The 20,533-nt window shown below is 41.2% G+C and overlaps 1 protein-coding gene across 5 annotated transcripts in view; it reads left to right on the top strand.

Annotated features, from left to right (window-relative positions):
- Positions 1–20,533, top strand: part of LOC140536649 (3',5'-cyclic-AMP phosphodiesterase 4D-like) — a 187,565-nt gene that overhangs the window by 79,767 nt on the left and 87,265 nt on the right. Inside the window, exon 1 of one of the 5 annotated variants that reach the window (XM_072658577.1) lies at positions 10,369–11,632. The exons of the other annotated variants lie outside the window; for them this stretch is intronic. Within the exon in view, the coding sequence (XP_072514678.1) occupies positions 11,547–11,632 (86 nt within the window). The 5' untranslated portion in view covers positions 10,369–11,546. Of the gene's footprint in view, positions 1–10,368; positions 11,633–20,533 lie in introns of those variants that run through there. 5 annotated transcript variants of the gene reach the window in all.

Consider the following 20,533-nt stretch of genomic DNA (forward strand, 5'->3'; position numbering starts at 1 on the left):
CACCTGCCTGGAAGTGGAAACCACCTAAGATGCACAGCCATTCTTTTTCAAACCTATTTAGGTTCATGCTTTAGAGTCTGTGAGACTATGACACTGTGACAATATTACAATAGTGTATTTATGAGTATTTATGTCAATGAAAAAAGCAATCATATGACTTAGTTACTACTGCTTGATCAAATGGCATTTTTCCAGTTTTTTTTCCTCCAACATACTCCTTGTAAACAAATCTTGCTGTCTTGGTAATCATGTCATCCCTTTCAGCTCTGGTTTTTGCCTAGCCTGACTTTCCCTAGAAAAGAAATGCTTGTGATAGAAATGTGCAACGTATCCTTTGCCACTAGCTCACCCAGGGTGAAACTGACTGTGTGGAAAAGGCTCTAACAAGCTGACAAACCAGCAAATAGAATTTTAAGTACCCGTGCACTTTTCTTGTAAATAAGTGGTTCAGATATTCACTCAGAGAGGTTGACAGCTTTTAGCCTACAGGTGAGTCACAAACGTCTTCCTACCAGACGGCTTCAATGCTGTGAGGATGTCTGCTTAAAGGAAGGTTTTACGTTGGAATGAAATATTGTTGGTTGTGACTCCCATCACTTGTCTGTCAGTAGAAAGTCCTGTCTAACCTCTACAAATGACATATAACATGACCTTCAAATAAGGCCAGTTGGCAAATTAAATGAGCTAGCTAGCCAAGCTATTAACTGAAACAATGAAGCATAACCTGTCCATGCAAAGTTAATGCGAGTTAGTGCATTTGCAGTACTGTGCATCTGTATTTAGGCATCTAAATACATGGTTTTAAATCATATCTCTCAGCAATAAGAGGAGGCCCCTAGCCAGTGGTGCATTATGGTTCAGTTCCATTACCAGCTCACCTGATGTAGCTAATTATTTAACTAACTAAATAATTAATGCTAGACTCCCACGAGGAGAGCTTTGGACCCCCCCTACACACACACACCAATATAACCAAGTGTTCTTTAGCCCAGTACATTTGAAAAGCCTTTCAGGTTCTCCCTGGCATGGAGAATCTAAATTCTGAACAATCTAAAATAGAGTTTTTAACTGTCATCATAACTACAAATATGAAACCAGTGATACTAAAGATTTGGGACATTTTTTTCCCCCCAAAACTGTCCTTTTGTTCAAGTTGGCTGATATCCAAATTAGGCATACTTACCGTGATTACCAGTGAGTCCTGGTTGAAGCTTGGCCTACTACGCCTTGTGTGAATATGCTCTGTGCTCCTTGGAATCATTTACTTTTTGTTCATTCATTTTGAACAGTGTGCATTCTCCAGCACTTTTATATCTCCCACATCTCTCTCATGGATGTCATACTATAGTCTGGATCCTGGATATTCTGCCTTTGAGACTTGTGAGATAGATGTGTTTTTAAAGGGTCTTCGCCCCGAAAGGGTATTAGCCTTAAGAAAGGCCTCCACTTAAGAGAATAAAGTCTACCCAAGCTTTAATAAACACACATGTTCTAAAAACTTCCTTCAAGCTGCATTTGGGATTTGCTGAAGCAGCGGTGCAGCCACTGCAGAATTGGTCGAGAAAAAGCACTGCAAACCAACAACCAAGTTCTTCTGTAGTTTGACGAATAATTTCCTAAATCTTATCTTCTCTCATGTCTTACGCGGTTTTGTCAATCTCAACTTGGATGATCAGGCCTTTGAATATGCCTTTGGTGCCTTTGATTCACCGTGGGCTCATTCACTCTTGAAGGGTTAGGGTGAGGGAGGGTGAGGATTGCACTCAATACCTGAAAGACCTCTCAAAAATTCAGGACCACAAAGCTGGAAGCTCTAGGTGGCAGCACAAGCTGGCTGTTAGTCAACACATGATAATGAATTGTTGAGAAGGACTCAATATGCGCAAAGGTCACCCATTGCACTGGCACGAAGACCTGCACCTCTGATGTCATCACACAAAGCCCAGACCTATGTGGTCTTCTGGGTTTTCTGCATGCATCAAGCATGCATGTCATGGCCTGTTACTACATGCAGGAGGCCTGTAGATTGCCGTTTCAGGGGTGGTGTCACCTTCTGGCTGACCGCACTGTCTGTGACGCAAAGTATAGGTGAGTGCACAGGGAACCTGAGAACATATGGTGTAGATTAGGGTGTAAGGTGCATTTGGTAGATTTCTACTTTGCGTCAGCGTTGGAGATGTAATTACGTTAAGTTAAATGCAATGTTTTAAGGAGAGTGTTTTTAGTACAGTATTTTATTAATATTATGAATTATAGAACTGTGTAAATCTGAAATGAATAGAAATGAATAAAAATAATGTAAGATTACATCAAATTATTTTTAAAGCAATTGTAATTTTAAACATATTGATGATGAGAACAGTAAAAACATGACTTCAAGTCCCTACGAGTCTACAAGGTTTTTGAATGACCGTAACGGTAAGCACCACTACCCTGCCAACATGCTCATGTGGGGCTCACATGGGAGGAACATGGGGGCATGGGCTCAGAGTGGGTTGTGTTGTTATCAGGACCCAGTTGGGCTTCTCAAATGCACCATATTGTTACAGTCCACCCTAATCTCACATGGGTCCCATCTAGGCCCCATGTGCAGTGTACAACCCAGATAGGGCCCATGCTTAATATTCCTGGTCCCAACATGAAACCCATTGATAAAACTTTCTGGTTCCCATTTGGGCTAACCATACAGGCTCCGCATGGGCATGTTATCTAGGCATGTAGTTATCAGTGTTGTAGCAGTGGTGTATGGTCACTTTCTCACACTGGGTTTTAATACTACTTGTGCTTAAGTATTAAGTCAGGCTTAAACACAGACATTGTAAGTGGAAATAAAATCCAAGTGTTGTTGTGATTATGGGCCTACATTGTACAATATAGCCATATTACACAAGGACCAACAGCAGAGTGGTTAACATTCAGGTCTAAATGAGCTTGAGGTTCGTTTTTGCAGCCCGGAGATGTCAAAGAACCTCGGAAAAAGAACAAGAGCACCGTATCAACATAAACAATCAAATACAACTGTTAGTGTCTTCACATTAACCGAGGGAAAGAAGAAGAATTCTTGATTAGTGAGCGAAAGATCAAAATTGCAGGGTGGACCGTCCACTAATTCCAATGGTAGGGAAAACGTGACATATAAGCCTATGCCTTCACCACAAGTTTATTCTGAGGGCTAGTATAGTCCATGCCTGCTCCTGCTGTGGCCTATTCATTCACACATGTCACAGTGTACAGTGGTCTGTGTAGAGCTCCGCGAGAGGCTGCTATTGGGATTTGAGCGCTCAGCAGGAGCCATGATTTGACCTCTATCCCTGCTTCACTGTGTACCTGAACCAGCAGCATTTGACATTTCCTATTTCAGCCAAACAGAACATTCTGTGACAGCACATACACACACACACACACACTCACACACTAATGAAAAACACACACACACAGACCACTGTGCTGGCTTTATCTACCACTCCATTTATTTAATTCCTAAAGCAACATAATGAAGCATTTTTGCGTTTCATGATGATGCTCCACTGACTGTAAGAAGGAAAATAGCGCCTTTGTCGTTGCTACTCTAGACTTGGCACGCTGCATACTATACAATTGAACAATGGTGAAGCATGCAGGACAATGTTTTCGAGCTTTTCTTGAAGTAGTTCATGGTGTATTTTGAGATGTTTTGGAACGTTCCTCTGGTTGGCTCTTGTACAGTTTTTTGACTGACTGTGTCACATTGGTTCCAGAATTTGATAATATTTAATGGAATCCAATTAGCCCATCTACCTGTGCAGTATTTCCTGTGCCACTGATTGCTACACAGTGCTAAAGTGGCTATAGTGGATCCATTCTCATTCTCAACAGTTGGTTAAGGAATGGTGTTCTTTTTAGTGACATTTTAGAGAGTGGAAATTACAAGCATTCTTTGATAGTGTTTATAGCCTTGCCCTGCTTTGTAAGGCATTTCAGATGCTTAGAGGAGCCCAGCTTTGTAGATAGTTAGCATGATGTTTGAAGAGTCAGAGAAATGATTTCTTTCTTTCCAGCATCAACTCTGGGAACAACATCCGGAGAATTCGACCCTTCCTCTCTAGAGAGGCCGCCAGGTGCTTGTTCAGTCTTTTATCACTTCCAGACTTGACTACTGCAACTCTCTTCTGGCTGGTCTCCCTCTACGCACCACCAGGCCCCTGCAACTCATCCAGAATGCAGTGGCAAGGGTCGTCTTAAATGTCCCTAAATTCAGCCATGTCACTCCACTGCTGCGTTCTCTTCACTGGCTTTCTGTAGCTGCCCGCATCAAAGGCCTACAAAGCCAAGAACGGACCAGCCCCTCCATACTTGATGGCAATGGTCAAAAGCCGATCCGCACCTATAGGCCTTCGAGCTTCAAGTACGGCTCGGCTCGACCAGCCATCCCTCAAAATTCGCGGAAGACAAGCGTCCAGGCTCTTTTCTGTCCTGGCACCAAAGTGGAGGAACGAGCTTCCCCTGGGTGTCCGAACGGCCGAGTCGCTCGCTGTCTTCAAACGCAGACTGAAGACCCACCTCTGGACCAATAGCAGAGTACTATGGTCACCTTATTGACTTGTGCTTAGTAATGTCTAAAGCTTAAAGGTATCTTTGAACTATTAGCCTATTCTAACTAGCTAAGGTTTTTCTTGGGTAAATAGCAAAGCACTTTTGTAAGTCGCTCTGGATAAGAGCGTCTGCTAAATGCCTTAAATGTAAATGTAACTCTAGACCTGCTTAACTGGTGGTAATAAGTCGTTTAAGGTAAGGCCTTTGCAAATTCTCAGAATGCTATTTTTTTCTTTATTTAAACAGAAATGTGCAGCAGTTGGTTAGGCTTTCAGTGCGTATTTGTTTAGGGCTGGGGTATGTTATCAGCAAGGTTTCTTGCAGGCAGGGGTGTATTGATATGGAGGCCATACTGAAGCCACGCAGGGCCCAGCACAGAAGGAGATAGAGCCCTGTGGGCCTTCAGCAGGAAATACTCTCCTTGTTATCTCAGTTCCTTACGCACTAGAGGGCACAGCTTGTGAAGCGAAGGAGCAACCGATAACGTCTTCCCCAACTGAATTTCAGACCAGGGTCATGTACAGTGTCGTGTCACTGCGAGTGCACTGGCCCTGTCACATTATGCTAATGTAACAGCTCAAATATCAGGCCACACAATGGGGTGTAACTCAGAGAGCATGCAGGCGTTCTTTTTCTTTCTTAAATTTCAATGTCAGTCAATTTTAGCATAATGTACTGTTTAAAGTCAGACCTCACACATGGAATGAAAGTGTGCAAATTGATGCAGAGAAGAAAATGTTATTTCGCTTGTGTGTTATTCTTATTAAATTTTTAAAGCCTTTGTACAAAACATACAATATGGCCAAGTATTCCCAAGGTCACCATGCTCAGTGTCAACTGTCTGCTAGGTGGGGCCTCCACCTGAGAACTGCATTCTCTGGTGTTATGGAGCTCCATCCAATGACGTGGCTTTTTTTGTTAAAGAGCATTGTTTTAGAGGAAACGTTAGATTACTAGGTGTGTACAACATATTAGACAGGAGAATACGTAATAACAAAGTTACTTTAACTGTGCTATGTCACAAAATGTGTGGAATGCATCAGCTTGCTGGTCTTTCTTTACCACAGCAGTATTTTATGTGTTTTCAGTTAAAGGTTGAAAATGTTCAAAAAAGAACATGTTATTAAAGTAATACCTAATATTCTTAAGATTCTTAGAAAATACAGCAAACTTGATGAACACTTATAGAACATACAAATGCATTCAGCTACTGTAAGTTGCACCCATTGTCGACTTGGCTTGTCTAGTTCCTGTGGAGAAATACTGCCAATAGAATAGGACACTCTGCAGCAGATAAACATGAAGCTCTTGGCACCATGGTTAATACCAGGCGTGGGCTGGTATTAAAAGCCCCCCTAGCAGGGACCTTTGATGGGTGGTGCTCCAGCAATACTTTGAGATGAGTTGGGGATGAGGTGGGGTGGTGATCGTCCAACATCCTGATCTCACTAATGCTCTTGTTGCTGAATGCAAACATATACCTCACAGCAATGCTTCTGAACACAAAATGCTTCTTCACTGTAGAGTAGAGACAGTTTATCTAGCAAAAGCAGCCTAAACTATTTCTTAATAAAAAAAAATGATGAATGAGCAGGGTAGCAAGACAAAATATTAAAAAGGAAAATAGTCCAGGCATACAGAGACTCCTTGCTTTTAATAAAAAAAACTGCAATTCTTCTTTAACATCATGACAAGGCACTAAAAAGCTCTTATTAATCTATGTTTTTAAAACCTGATTGGAGGAGCCAGATGATTTATGTTAATTAAAAATTGGTTAATCAGTTAATCAATAATGGGCCAAAAATGTCCATTGCTGTTAGCTTTACACTAATATTGTTCTAGAATGACACAGAGGTGCCATAAAAAATTAACATTATCACACAGATGGGTTTTTCCCTTTTTTGACAGAGCTTGGGCATTTGTGACCTGAACTGAATGCTCACACTGTTAAAATGTAATTCTGTATTAATGCACTCTAAAATACTCCTCAAGCAGGTCCCATCTTCCTTATACACAGCTACAACTGCAGGTGCGGTGTTTGCCACAATGCTCAGTTTTAACTACATCATTTACCTCTTAAATATGTCGTTTAATCAGCTCCTTGGGTACATGTGCATACATCTTTGATGACTTGCATGGGGCACCAAACATGTTTGAGAAGAGTAATTGTAGAGGAAATGCACAGTTGAAGTAGGTAATGTGTATATATTATATATTATAGTAATGGTAAATGGTAAAACAAGCTGGTAATCAACATTTATTAATGAGAAAATATGTTACTGCTGCAGAATTTGCCACAGAAAATATGACAGTGTACTTTGTAAATCTGATACATAGTGGTACACGATAATCCTAAAACTTCACTGTAAGCAAGACAGTGTTCTCATAGCACAAATAGCACTACACCACTTGTGGCCACCCAAATTCTGGCATTTGCTCTCATGCTGGACGGCCTCAATGCATTCCTGTAACAGTGCATTCATAGAAAATCCCTAATGAAGCCCTCATTTGTCAAGCAGGTTTTTCAGAAGCGATACTGGAAGGACATCATGGACCTCGGGCTAAAACATTTTATCTTACGATGTTGCTGGTGGGGTTAGAGATTTTGGATTTGTTTTGAATGGACGCATTCTGACTTAAGTTGTGAGATTTTGCATAATCTTTTTATCCTTCTTGAGAACATTCACCACAGTCTGGTAGCTGACGAGGAGAAAAAGCTGAACCCAAGAGAGATGGACATCCCACTCTGTCTCATAGCAGTCAGCAATGTCATCATTTCCCATGCAGAACTTCAGACCTCTTAAAGGAGCATCCCTTTACACAATCCAAAGACAGCACAGAAGAACTGATCTAGTGGCCTTCTTCTCTTACTGTTGTGCTAAACAGTTTTCATGGTACAAAACCAGCGTTTATAGGTAATGTCTAAAAGCTTAAAGGATATTCCCTTAATCCAGACCTTGTCATGTCTTACGCCATCCTATGAGCTACAACAAGCATGGACAATGCTTTTTTCATGGCGGCTATCCATTTTTCCTTTGAAATATTGTAGAGATTCTCCCCGTGTAACCCTGCAGCTTTAAAATTGAGAACAAACAAGGAAAGCAGAACTGCCCAATTATGTCGCAGACCTCATGGCTCTTCCAAAGCTCATATCTTGGCTGTTGAATAAGACTCTGGCTGTGGCGCTGTGGAGAAAGCTGGCAGTCCCAAGCATTCTAAATCAACATAGCTCTGCAGGCTATTCTGCGTGGTTGCTGTGTTCACGGTGATCTGAAGTGACTCCGGGCATCAGCCGCTTGCTTGACTGCGGCAAACCCAATGTGACATTTACACCCAGTGCCGAACAACCCAGAGCTTTTAATAAGTAAACATAGACCCATTCGTACACGGGGGAGATAAGGACACTCAAAAATAAGATATTCCAACACTTGGAGATTTGACCAGTGTTTAACTAACCTTTAACATTTCTTATTTGTTGGCTGCACAGGAAATTAGCCTGTTCATTTACATTTATGGCATTTAGCTGACACTCTTATCCAGAGCAACTTACAAGGTTACTTGTACTACAGAGGTGGACCAGTGCAGTGTTAGGAGTCTTGCCCAAGGACTCGTATTGGTGTAGCAGAGCACAGTCACCCAGACTCGGAATCGAGCCCCAGTCTCCCACGTAGTGTGGTACCTCACTGGCAGGTAGTGGTGTTATCCATAGCACCACACCAACCACCAATGACCAATTACCAATAAGATATAGGAAGATATAGGAAAATATGCAGGAAATTCCTAAATGTACATACAATGTACAATGTTGTATTTAGAGCATAACAGTCTTGCAAGCCAGACTTTAGCCTGTTATCACAGAGTCAGGGCTTAACATGCCCAAAAACCTCTGACCTTTGACAGAAAGAGGCAGTTTGACTAACCTAGCCAAACACTGTCTATAGTTTAACATTGGCAAAAATAATCAATCAAATATTTCTTCCCAGAAAAACTTCACAGATGTGCAAAGTTATGAACAGCCAGTTTAAATTGGCAAAATCCAAAGACTAAGGTGCCTTATACTTAGACTTCCACAGTACAGTGAAATCAGAGCACACGCTACAGCGCCCTATGGAACAGAGAAGGTTGAAGGCCCAGCAGTGGCAGCGCAGCCAAATTCAAACTCCCAATAAGCCAGTGCTCTAACCATTGATGCTGATAAGTTGCACGTGTGTCTAACTTAATACACAGTAGAAATCCAGATGCTGTCACTGTGGACCATTTGCTTCCATCTGCCCCTTCCACCCCATAATTGGAATAGTGAATAGCTTGCTCTGTTGTTTTTTATTGGGTCAGTTGTCATCTACCATCTTTACGGCTGATCATTTAGACATGGTTTAGAATTTTAAGGTTGCGGTAGATTGTTCTTGGCCTAATATACTTTATCATAGTGTATAAGGGTTTTTGAGAGGCATATCTGATTAGCTAAACTTGTCTTGAATCAGAACTGCCAGCACTGGCATGCAAAATGGGACAGTATGCAAAAGAAGAAGGCCCTTTGTGTAGAGTTGAAATTCTAAACACACACAATATGTGATGATTCGTATTTGGTAGCTGAGCCAAAGTGTTCACTGCAGCCAAACGATTTGATATAATGCCGTCTAAAGCTGCTCTCCTTAGTTTCAACAGCCTCAGGTCAGAGGCCCGGCTTTATGACGCAGGACTATATCTGCTCATATTCATCCTTAATTAATGAAATTCTCAGTGAACAGCCATGGCATTCACATTTAGTTAGTAAGTGATGTGTAGGATTTGTGATTTGTCATTAGGTTTTATTAGGTCATGCATGTAAACCATAGCAGTCAGCTGTTTTGGTTCTGGGGTGATTTTTAGGGATGATTTGCCAGGACACTCTTTATTTAAAGAAAACTGAACAAACAAGAATTGAAGCTGGACAGCTGACAGCAGACCTAATTCTATGAGACAGGCTTCACTGCAAAGTTGTCTGTTTACACTTTTCTCTTTGTCCTAAAATGGCAGGAGCCAGGCCTGTCAGGGCTCCTTGAGGGTCTGTTGGTTATGTCGATGCGAAATTAATATAACACTATGGAGAGAATGGATGATAGCATGGATAATCATTTTGTGTGGGCAACAGGGATGTCTGATGTTTCCTTGTAATTTGTCTTTTATGTATAGTGCTTTTGGCCTGGTGGTTCACATAAGAAGCTTTATGTCTCAATTCAGAGTGTTAGCTCGGATCCATGCTCGTTATCATCCACTGTCAGCAGCTTGATATGCACAGTAAAGGGATGTTTAATCTGTCTGTTCTCATGATGTGTAGATCAGATATGTATGTATGTATGTATCTGATCTAAGACCCCTTATGAAAGTGTCTCAAATCTAATTGGAACAGACCAGATGTTTTGTTCACATGGCTCTGATAAAAGCACATCTGTTTCACATTTAGGCAAAAAATCTATTTCTTCAGTATTTCCTGCTATATTTTGTGCCACCTGTAACATAAACATGGTTAGTTTTTGCCCTTTGTAACCGGAGGAGGCAGCAACTGGAGAAACAGCATTTCCAGTGGCCTTATTTAGTGCTCCGTAGCGTTGGCTGGCCAGAGCCTCCCTCGTGGGCCCCCTTGACGCTTGCACTCAGACATCCAGTCACACAGTCTCTGGCAGACACACACACACACACACACACAAACACACCCACTGCAGCCCAGAGCTGGCTCTGCAGCACAGCTCAACAGAGTGAGTGAGTGAGTGAGTGAATGAGCGAGTGAGTGGAGTTAGCAGGACAACCTGGAACACTATAAGACCACCCCAGAGCCGGCGAGGTAAGGGGCCCAGCCGGAAAGCCAGAGGAAAGCGCCTCAGGTTGGGAAAGAGTGAGCAGGTAGGAAGAGGTGAAGGGGTGGGAGTGACTGTGCATGCCTTGTTGGATTAGCACGTGCTAAGAGGTAAGGCTTCTCCCAGCGTTCTGGCTGCTGTTGAGCCACCCGGACGTCCCGAGGGTGACGACAGCTGGCAGGGCAAGGCGATGCGGGCAGACCTGAGATGACACTCGGCACTCCTTCCGTCTTTGGCACTTCTTCTTTTCTTCCAACCTGCCACTGCCGTCTCTCCGTCTTCCCTAAGGCTGCTGCTCCTCCCATCCCTCAGCAAACAGGGCTGAATTAATCAGAGGTGTCTGCGCTAAGAGGATCAATAGCTTACACTGTGCCACACACCAGAGGAGCCAGCAGACACCTTTTAGTCCTGAAGTGTGTCCACGGTATGCTTCTGGGCTCAGAAGTGTCCCACCAGTAGATCCTGCCCTGTTATTTCCATGGCATCTCATCGGACGGCAGGACAGCATAGAAAGGATGACTCTGTGCCTCTCTGGGCTTACTGGAGGCACAGGCATGCAGCTCCCTTTCTGAAATGAAACCTTCCCTTTTGGATGACTTGAGAGAGAGAGAGAGAAAGCAACAGAGACTGGGAAAGAGAGAGATAGGGAGAGACGGCGCCTTCTCCCCCTGTGGAAGACAATAACATGACTTCATGATGAGGATGTGCCAGATTGAATTTGACATCTTATCCGGAAGAATTCCACGAAAAAGGCAGGAAAGTGACGACTACTCTTACGCCACTCTGTGCTTTCTGTTTCTGCTCTACTACTACAGAACATCACAAGGGGGTCCTGACTGTTTTCCTTTTCTTCCAGCTTCCCTTTTCTTCTAACATTGGATGGGCCTTACATTTTTGAGCACTGACATGCTTTCTTGGTTGCCTTAAAACTGTAATATGGGCTTTCTTCCGAACTTTTGCATGGAGTAGAATATCACAGAGGACAATGTACTCTGTATATTTGCTACCAGCCTCCATGCCTTTGAGAAGCCTCGAGAGGACTTGCGTGGAAGCATGTAAGGAGTGGAATTAATGGCGTTCTCCAGACCCTGCGTGAGGGCTATTTACCTATTTACGAAAGCCAACCACACCTTCGCTTAAATGAAGACTGTCCGCACTTGCACAGGAAGGGACCTAAAAATGATGCAAGTCAATAATTTCCCTTTCAGGAGGCATTCCTGGATATGGTGAGTGCTACCCTGCGTTGCTCACACACCATGCTACAAAAAAAATGTGTACTGTTAGTGTGTTTGTGTTTTTTGGATCATAACATCATGATGTTCCCTCTGTCAGGTCAGTCTTATTTATAGACTAGGATCATACACAGATGAGCTCAGAGATTTGTATTAATCCTGAAACAGACGTCCACTTCATGAAAGCATGGCCAGGGCAAAGGCTTGCTTGCTTCATTCAGCTGGAAGAGAGTAGATGAGGTCGAGGCCTATGTGTCGCTTCCTATAATAACCAGCAGGCCTTCACTACAGGCCCATGACTTTGTCAGCTCAGTGCGCTTCAATAGCTTGAAAGCTTGAAAGGCTACTGACCAGAATTTTGGTTGAATGTTCAAAATGATCATACGTCATGGTGTAAAGACTGTAAGTAGGCAGTAATCATCATTGGGTTATTCTTGTTTTTTTCTTTATAAAACCAAAAAGAATCAACTACAGTTATGAAAATATCAACACTTTTATAGCCTACTGTTCGAATTAAACCTATGTAAACGAACAATGACCATTCTTAATAAGGAACCTATAGGGTAGCTGGTAATTGTACTCTAATTATTGTACTATAGCCATCATATACTGTACCTTGTCACTTCTTTCCCATTGCTAGTATTTGTAGTATTTACAGAAAATCTACAAAGTATGGAATACACCTTGCTTATTGAGGTCCTTAGCTTTTGCTAACGAGTTTACTTATGTGGGGGGAACAGTGGTCAATATCTGACCATACAATCTGAATTTGAATACAATGGGCCTTCAATGCTGGGTTTTAAACACTCCCAGCTTCTGAGACAGCCACCACACAGACACCGGCTCATGCAAATCTTCTCTGTCTTGCTCCTGTCACACTACTCACTCCTTCATGTTGTGAATTGCACTGTTTGCGATGACTGATGGTCTAGCTGGCTGAGGGTGTGGCCCTGTTTGCTCTTGGAGGTTTTGCAAGACCACTTGCTCAGAAATGCTTTTAACACCCCGGTACGAGCAGCAGGCACACATGGCGTCACTTCGGCGTTAAAGACACGTTAAAGAAAACACAGAAGCCATGAATCAGGCATGACAGGAGTGCTTGTTGGTTTTCTTGTCATTCTTTCTCTTCCTCATTGACGTCATTTAAACAACCAAGACTGACAGGCTGGCAGCAGAACCAATGTGCTGTGCTCGGCAGGACCAAAGTAACAAACAGAATGCAGTTCAACCGGGCAACGTTGTACGCTTGTTGGCTGATCTGTACGTTGGATTGTGTTTGGTTTCTTTCAAACTGTCTGGACAAATATAGGTGTCATAAAACAAGGGAGGCACACCAAAGCCAGCCCAAGCGGATGACCTTGAACAAAGCTGAGCTCTCCATGTGGCAGCCATACATTCCCACCCATACCTAAAGCGTTTCCCTAGCATTTGTGGAGCAAACACACAAGTGGTTTGCAGTTTTCTTTACTTAAACAAGTTGTGCAAGAAGGCACAGTTGTTTGCAGAGAACATAGAAATTATGGGGAAAAAATGCAGTTTGTAGGCGGGTAACAGAAGGTTAACCATGCTTTGTCAATAATTTCATGGCGCATTCCTGGCGATGGGTACTGTATATGGGGCCCAAGCACAGGGCGAGAGGCTATGGGACTTTTGACTAAGGCTGCTATTACTGTAGCACTGTTTGCACACTTTTGGGTGGAGTTTACCTCCGTTCGGACAGGCGCATCCACATCCTGCTGCACTGTTATGTGCCATAGCCTGCGGACATGGCTCGCATCTTTACCCTGTTCCTCCAGGCTGAGAGGTCGAGATCAAATATCCCCATTGCGTCAGTGTGGCTCTGAAGTTTCATGTAAAAACAGGGCCTTATTGCCTGTTAAACAGGTTGAAAAAATAATAACAATTAATATGCAGTCTCTTTACAGTCAAGACTTGCTTTTTATTTCAGCTTCATTTAAAGAAGAAAAAGAAGGAAAAAACTGTAGTGAGCACACACATTAAGACACTACGAGCTAGGCTCCTGGGGAACAGTTGGGGGTTCAGTGCCTTGCTCAAGCACACTTCGGTCGTGTCCTGACGGTTAAGGGGATCAAACTGGCGACCTTCCAGCTGCCCTGCTTTCAGGCCACAGCTGACCCCCTTTCAGGCCATGGCTGCCTCTACAATTTGCTCGACTTGCTGCTAAATCACCCCTTTTTTCTTTTGTGTCCTAGATGGTCAATATTTGACCTCTGATAACTTCTATAACTAATGAATTGTCCCTCATTGAAAGGTTGAGTCACAAGCCGAATGATATGTTCCATAAAGTGAATTTCTCGGGAGCAACCCAGGAACATTTTGATACCTTCTAATTCCTTATCAATCTGCGGAACCCAGAACTTTTTGTAAAACAGATGGTTCCCTTTAGACCTCTTTTTCTCAAATTGTGCTGGAGTCATGAGTTCAAAGCTGAGGCGAGCGCATGATGTATGACATTTTCCAAGACAAGTGCCCGTCTCTTTCCTTTGCTGTGTTATTCCCAGCTTTCAGGTGAGATCAAACAGTATTGTTTCATGTCTGCATAGAACCGATCCTTCTGTCTTTTACTAAGTATTTTACTAAAAATATGAAATTCTTTTGAGCATCTGGGAGTTTGTGGACAAATTCAAATACAAGACCCTTGGAACAAGAGTGCTGTTAAAGTGCAAAAGTGCTGTAGCGAATGAGGGCTAGTTATTAGTTAAGCAACGGACACTGGTGAAAAGTGGAAAAGAATTTTAATGGGATTGTGTCGCTGAATAATTGAGAACACATGGCAGTGTTGCGCACATCAAGGTCCAAGAATCCTCGCTCTTTCATTAGAACAGTGACAGTCCACAAATAGGTCAGTGTAATCCACAGTAGTCTCACAAAGTATTAGACAATGTGCCCTCTCAGTTTGAAATTCACATCTCCTTTACTCTTTACTTTAACTTTAACCTTATTGATGTCTTGTTCCTTTATGTGTGAAGTGTAAATATGTTGCCATTTCTATCCCCTCTCTAAATCACTTGCGTTCAAGCAGGGAATTGGCTGTTGGTAGTAGGAAGTAGGGCCAGTAAAACTGAGTACATACTATTCATTTTTCAGGAGTAATCTCTTATATAAGAAAATCTCTTACTTTAATTAAAAGAAAAAGGGACCCGTACTTCAGATGTGAAACCATCCACAGGTGTTTGTGTTCATCCTTCCAGACCGTTCAGCCTGGTTAAAGATACCTAACTTTCAGGCTAACCTGCTCTGCTCCTCCAGGCTTCAAATTCAAGTGTTTCCTAAAACTGCAACATTTTCTTGACACATCTTACCAGCTTCAAATTTGCCTCAAGTAGGGATAAACCCAGATTTTAACATGTTGCAATATTTCCGCCTACAGTTGGCAGATATTTTGTGGAATTAATTATTTCCTCCACCTGAGCAATATTGCAAATGCCACTGGCAGCAACACAACCTAAAGCATGATCGATCCACCACCATGCTTTACAGTTGGCAATTCTGTGTTCTTCTCATGAAATGCAGTTTCTTTTTTTCTTTTTACCTTTGCTGACTTTGGCCAAACAGTTTATTTTGACTTCATCAGTCCTCGACCCTTGTTTCCAGAACTCATCTGTCTTGTTCCAAGGTTTCTGTTCACAAAGTTCACAAGTAAATTGTTCCAACACTCTTGACTCCCTCTTAAAACGTCCATGCAGGTTTTTATGGGATCTTTGATTTGCCGGCATCTTTACTAGAATTCTGCACTTTTGCAATGCAACCTTGGGGTGTTCACATGTTTTATGTTTGCTTAGCAACAAGAGGTTGTGTTTACTACTTCTTAATTCATTAAAAATAAAGTGTGTAATTTGGCCAAGGGGCCTCAAATGTTTGCATATATTCATATATATCATCAGTGTTCGTGACAAACTAAATAAAAACTTTTGCTGTGACTTCTGAGGCAGTAGGCTGTGGTTCAAAACACAGCATGTAAAAACTAGTGTTGGGAAAATGCCTGAAGGGAACCAAAACAGGTGTGTATGTGCGAGTGTCTGTAAGTGTGTGTGCACAGTAGTTTGAACTCTGGGCCGCATTCATTTCCATACCAGTTTGGTGACGCAGACTGGGCATAGCTTATAGAGAATATCTCTTTCTTCATCGCAAACATCAAAATTGATGTCTTATTATATGTCTTATTTACAAATGGCATATCAGTATCTGCAGACAATTCTGTGTTAGATATCAAGAGGAAAATAGAATTAATCTGATCTAATCTTGTAGTAAATCTAGACTGAAACAGAGACTGAAATGAAGATCAAATGAAGGTTCACTTAATATCACAGTAGAACTTGGTGTGTTTATTATGGTGTTATCTTGGTGTGTTTACTATTTTTTGTGTTTTATCAGCATTCACACTAAATGCCAACCCTGCCACTCAGTTCGTTCTTGAATACAATAATGTGTTAATATTCTGTGTGTAAATTGTGCCTAAAATATACACAGTCATATCAGATTATGACCACCTACATATTTGTAATACATGTTTTTAATACACATTAACTGGTCAACAGTGGGGCGTGGATTGCTCCATACCATTTGTTGGAGTTGTTGTTCCCTTTTGGCATTAATGGTCTGTGGGGCACCACGGTTATGCCACTGGTGTGCTGATGTGATGTGCATTACTTATACAAGCAGCAAACCCTGTCATGTGGCATCTGTGACGTGTCGGTCCAAGTTCATTCCAAACCAGGAGTGGCCATTATAAATTTCTGACAAGATGTATCTGATAATAATAGTAATAATAATAATAAGAAGAAGAAGAACCTAAACCATTCAAATCAAATGCAATTACAACCCTAAAGCAGATGCTATAGTTTATAATGTTTAGATTGACATTATGAAAGTTATTATTGCATATAAATTACAAAATTTAGTCACAGTAAGTTTATATTGCAATTCATTAGTGTCTCATTATAGCCTGTGAATTGTATGCGAGCAGTTTCTCAGGCTAGAGCCTCCTTTGCTTTGTTCTCCTTGTGCTCATCAGAGTGTGTTTGTCCAGATAGCAAATCATCCCCAACTGCAGTGAGAGGCAGCTTTATGCCCCACCCACACATCCCCCAGTTTGGCTCCTGCTCAGCTCCTGCTCTACTTGTTCTCCAGCCCTTTACGACCAGTCCTTTATTTTACTGAGGAAAGAGAATGAGAGCGGTTGCAGTCTCACTAAATAACTCCTTAAGCTTCAGTCCATCAACATCAGTACAGTAATTTCATTCTCAGAGCCTCGTCACTTTAACTCTAAATGGACAAAGCTTGTTGAGACCCCATGTTTTGGTGTTTTTTGTATAAGTCAGTGTTGTCATGGCCATATGTTATCATTACAATTTATGGACATGACCATCAATATTTCAACCAGTCCTGCTATTCAGTTCTCTCGTCTGCTCTCAAAGCTCCAGTCTGTGAGCCGACAGTGACGTCTATCCTGTAGGAAAAGCGTGCAGTGTGTGCAATGACTGATCACTATCGACACATCCATACACTAAAAGTGGGCTGCTGCAGGTGAAGATGTGTTACTGGAGGCTAATAGGTGTTTTTCCAAAGACTACATAATTCTACCGCGAAAGTTTGGAAGAGCGGATTATAAAGCTGCAGTGTACATTTTGGCTTTAAGCCAAATGAGCGAAGAGAGCTCATTAATATGAATGGTATGTGGACAATGTTTTTTTTTTATATTCCAGTTCCAATGTTTGATTATTTTTAATAATTAAAAGGTTCATTATTCCTTAAAAAGTGTGTAATTGCCTCATAATGCTGTTATATTACCATTATATCAGCAGAATAAACAAGTCTTAAAATAAAATAATTTATTGCACGTTAATTGCAAATATCGACCAAAAAAAAGGAATTGTGTCAGGCCTGGTCCCAGGAGTGGAAACAGGAATCTGTTTATTGGAGACAGTTGTGAGGGAATTTTGAACAGACGTGCCATTCAACAGCCTTAAAATCAGATCTGCTTTTCATTGGGATTGGCAGTTCCAAAGTCAACATAGGCACATTCTGGAATGAGAAAGACTTATTCTCTTCAAAGCTCTTCGGAGATCAGCTCTCTGATCAGTTAGTTCTCTTCTAGGCACAATGGCACATGGCATTATCGATTTATGGTACAATATGTGGACATGACCTCAGTCATTTTTGCTAACCTCAGTATTACCCATTGTATTTGCTTACATGTTTGTTGCTGGATTTTGTCTGCTTTGTTGGTGGCGGGTCTTGAGTCTGTGAGCAGCAGCACCGTCTATTTTGCAGGGAAAGAATGCAGTGCGCACAGTGACCAGCTACTTACTTCTGCATATGTGTAATGGTGATTGTGGTGGGGATGATTTATAGATGTAGAAGAGGTGGTACAATGCAGAGAATGTCACGTATGATGTGTAAAAACAGGGGTTGCATAGCAGATGTTAATAATTGTCAAAAAAAGAGGGATTGCAGTATTGGTCATGTCAAAAGCCATAGTGTGAAGGAACATTTAGGAGCATTCACATGTTAGGAATGGCCTGCAAAACTGAAAGCTGTGGGACTACCTGAAACAAATAAAACAGTAGGGAAGGCATCCACGAAGTTTGGCCGAACTGCACAATTCTTTGATGCCAGAGTGGCTGAATATTCATTTTGCTTCCAATTCAGATGAACGAGCGTCTGATCCTACTTGCCTCAAAATAGTGGGCTCTCTGATGTCAGAGTGGGAACACATCATTCATTTGTTGTTCAGTTACTTAGTTTTCATCACAGGCCATGTCAACCAAAACCGCTGACAGAAGCCATAGTTCAATATTTTGGTCATTAAGCTCACTATTTCTCACATTTCAAATACAGTCATATCATCTTTCCTAGCATATTTCTGCCAAGGTTGCAGAGTCATGGTGACTGTGTTGGATTTGTTTGCTGAGAATAAGGGATCTTATTATGTGGATAGTTCTAGACCACAGTTAATTTAACCATCAAACTGAGAACTTCCTCAGCTCTTCTCAGTGTTGAATCTTATTATTAAACTTGTCTATTCCCAAAGAAACCTGCCACTCTAATTTCATCCTTCATCTGATGTGGTCAGAAGTTTACATACACTCTTCATGCACATGAAGTTCAGGGCAATATTGGGCTGATTTCTTTGAAAAGTATATTTTGGGTCAGAAATAAACATACAGCACACCTAATATTTGGCTTCATATAAAGTTGCACATTGACCAGACTTGTGGTAGCCATTACCAACCTTCTGGTAGAATTATTGTTAAATATTGGACCAGACTCCTAGGTAGAATTTAGTTAAATTTGTTGGTTTCATCCAACATATCTTTTATAGCGTTGAGGTCAGGATTCCACAACTACCTGTATAGTGCATTTGGGGTCATTGTTCTGTTGGAACACCCAAATTGTATCCAAGTATGGCAACTCTGATCCTGGAGGGCTGGATTCCTGCACAGTTTTGTGATTTTCCTGCTCAAGCACACCTTGTAGTCTTTCTTTTTCCCCATTAGTCCATCACTTTGGATGTACCAGTTCCACTGGCAGCAAATTTGCCACCGCCACCATGATTAATAGTTGGTAGAGTGGTTTTAAAGTTGAATTTCTTATTTTTATTCCTCCAAACATAAATCTGGTCTAAATGGACAGACCTTCATAAGTTAAAGGACACTTGCTTTAACTTCAAGGGCCCATATCTTAAAAAAATAACAATAAGATGTCATCTGTAAGCACTAATACGAGTGGATCAAACACAGCAGTGCTGCTGGAGTTTTTGAACACTGTGAAATTATCTACATACACAAACTGGACCCTCACTCACTACAATACACAACCATGGCTCACGGAAAACACACTACGGACAATAACGAAAATATTTCTTCTTAACTCACACATACACTCACATACAGATAAATATGTACATATGTATACACATATATATATATATATATATATATATATATATATATATATATATATATATATATATACACACACACACAGACACGCACTACTTCATCTGTGTAAATATATTTGTATTTGTATTTTTTTGCTTATATTTCTATATTTTCATATTTTTATATTTTATTTTTTAACTTAAATGTAACTTATTCTATTTTTATTTTTTTATTTTATTTTTCTTTTGCGCTTTTGCACTTTACTTCATTAAGTTAAGGTTTAGTTAAGTTTAAATGTAGATCTTTATTGTACAGCTTTGATGTGGGCAGACTGTCATAAAAGCATTTCACTGCAAGTTATATTGTGTATGACTATGTATGTGACAAATAAAATTCTAGTAATTAGTAATGGGTCTAGTTCATTCTAAACCAGGGATGGTCATACTATTCTGATTGTGTATGTACGTTACATAATGAATGTATACTTGCGCCTATGATTTTACCTTGACCTATTTATATTTAGTAAGTTAATTTGAAATATTCTGTGTAATGTAAGTTTCATTGCACATTCCAAAACATCTAGATTGCACAGTAACTGAATTACACAAATGAATTTGTTCACATAAAGATTTTTATTTGAAGAATTTTAACATCTACAAAGTATTTTCAGAACTTTACAGCTTACAGAAATTGCTTCTTGCTGGGTCAGGTTTATTTAAATTTCTTAATTGCATTTTGGACTTCTAGAATTTATATGACCCACATTTTCCTCAACCTCAAAGATACACTTTTCCAGTGTGGGCTGCTGAAAATGTGCAGCCGGCGAGGCTAGCCCTTACAAAGCCACTGAGCCACACAGTGTTATTTCCAAAACAAGTCTCCAGGCCGATTCCAGCTCAGATTGGTCGGAGGCCTCAACACAGGTTGCGCTGTGGCTCGCACGCTGACCTGCGTGCGTCAACGCTGGCCTTTGGATAGTTTTACAGTTTGA

This window comes from Salminus brasiliensis, chromosome 16 (genome assembly GCF_030463535.1).
Source record: "Salminus brasiliensis chromosome 16, fSalBra1.hap2, whole genome shotgun sequence".
Lineage (NCBI taxonomy): Eukaryota > Metazoa > Chordata > Actinopteri > Characiformes > Bryconidae > Salminus > Salminus brasiliensis.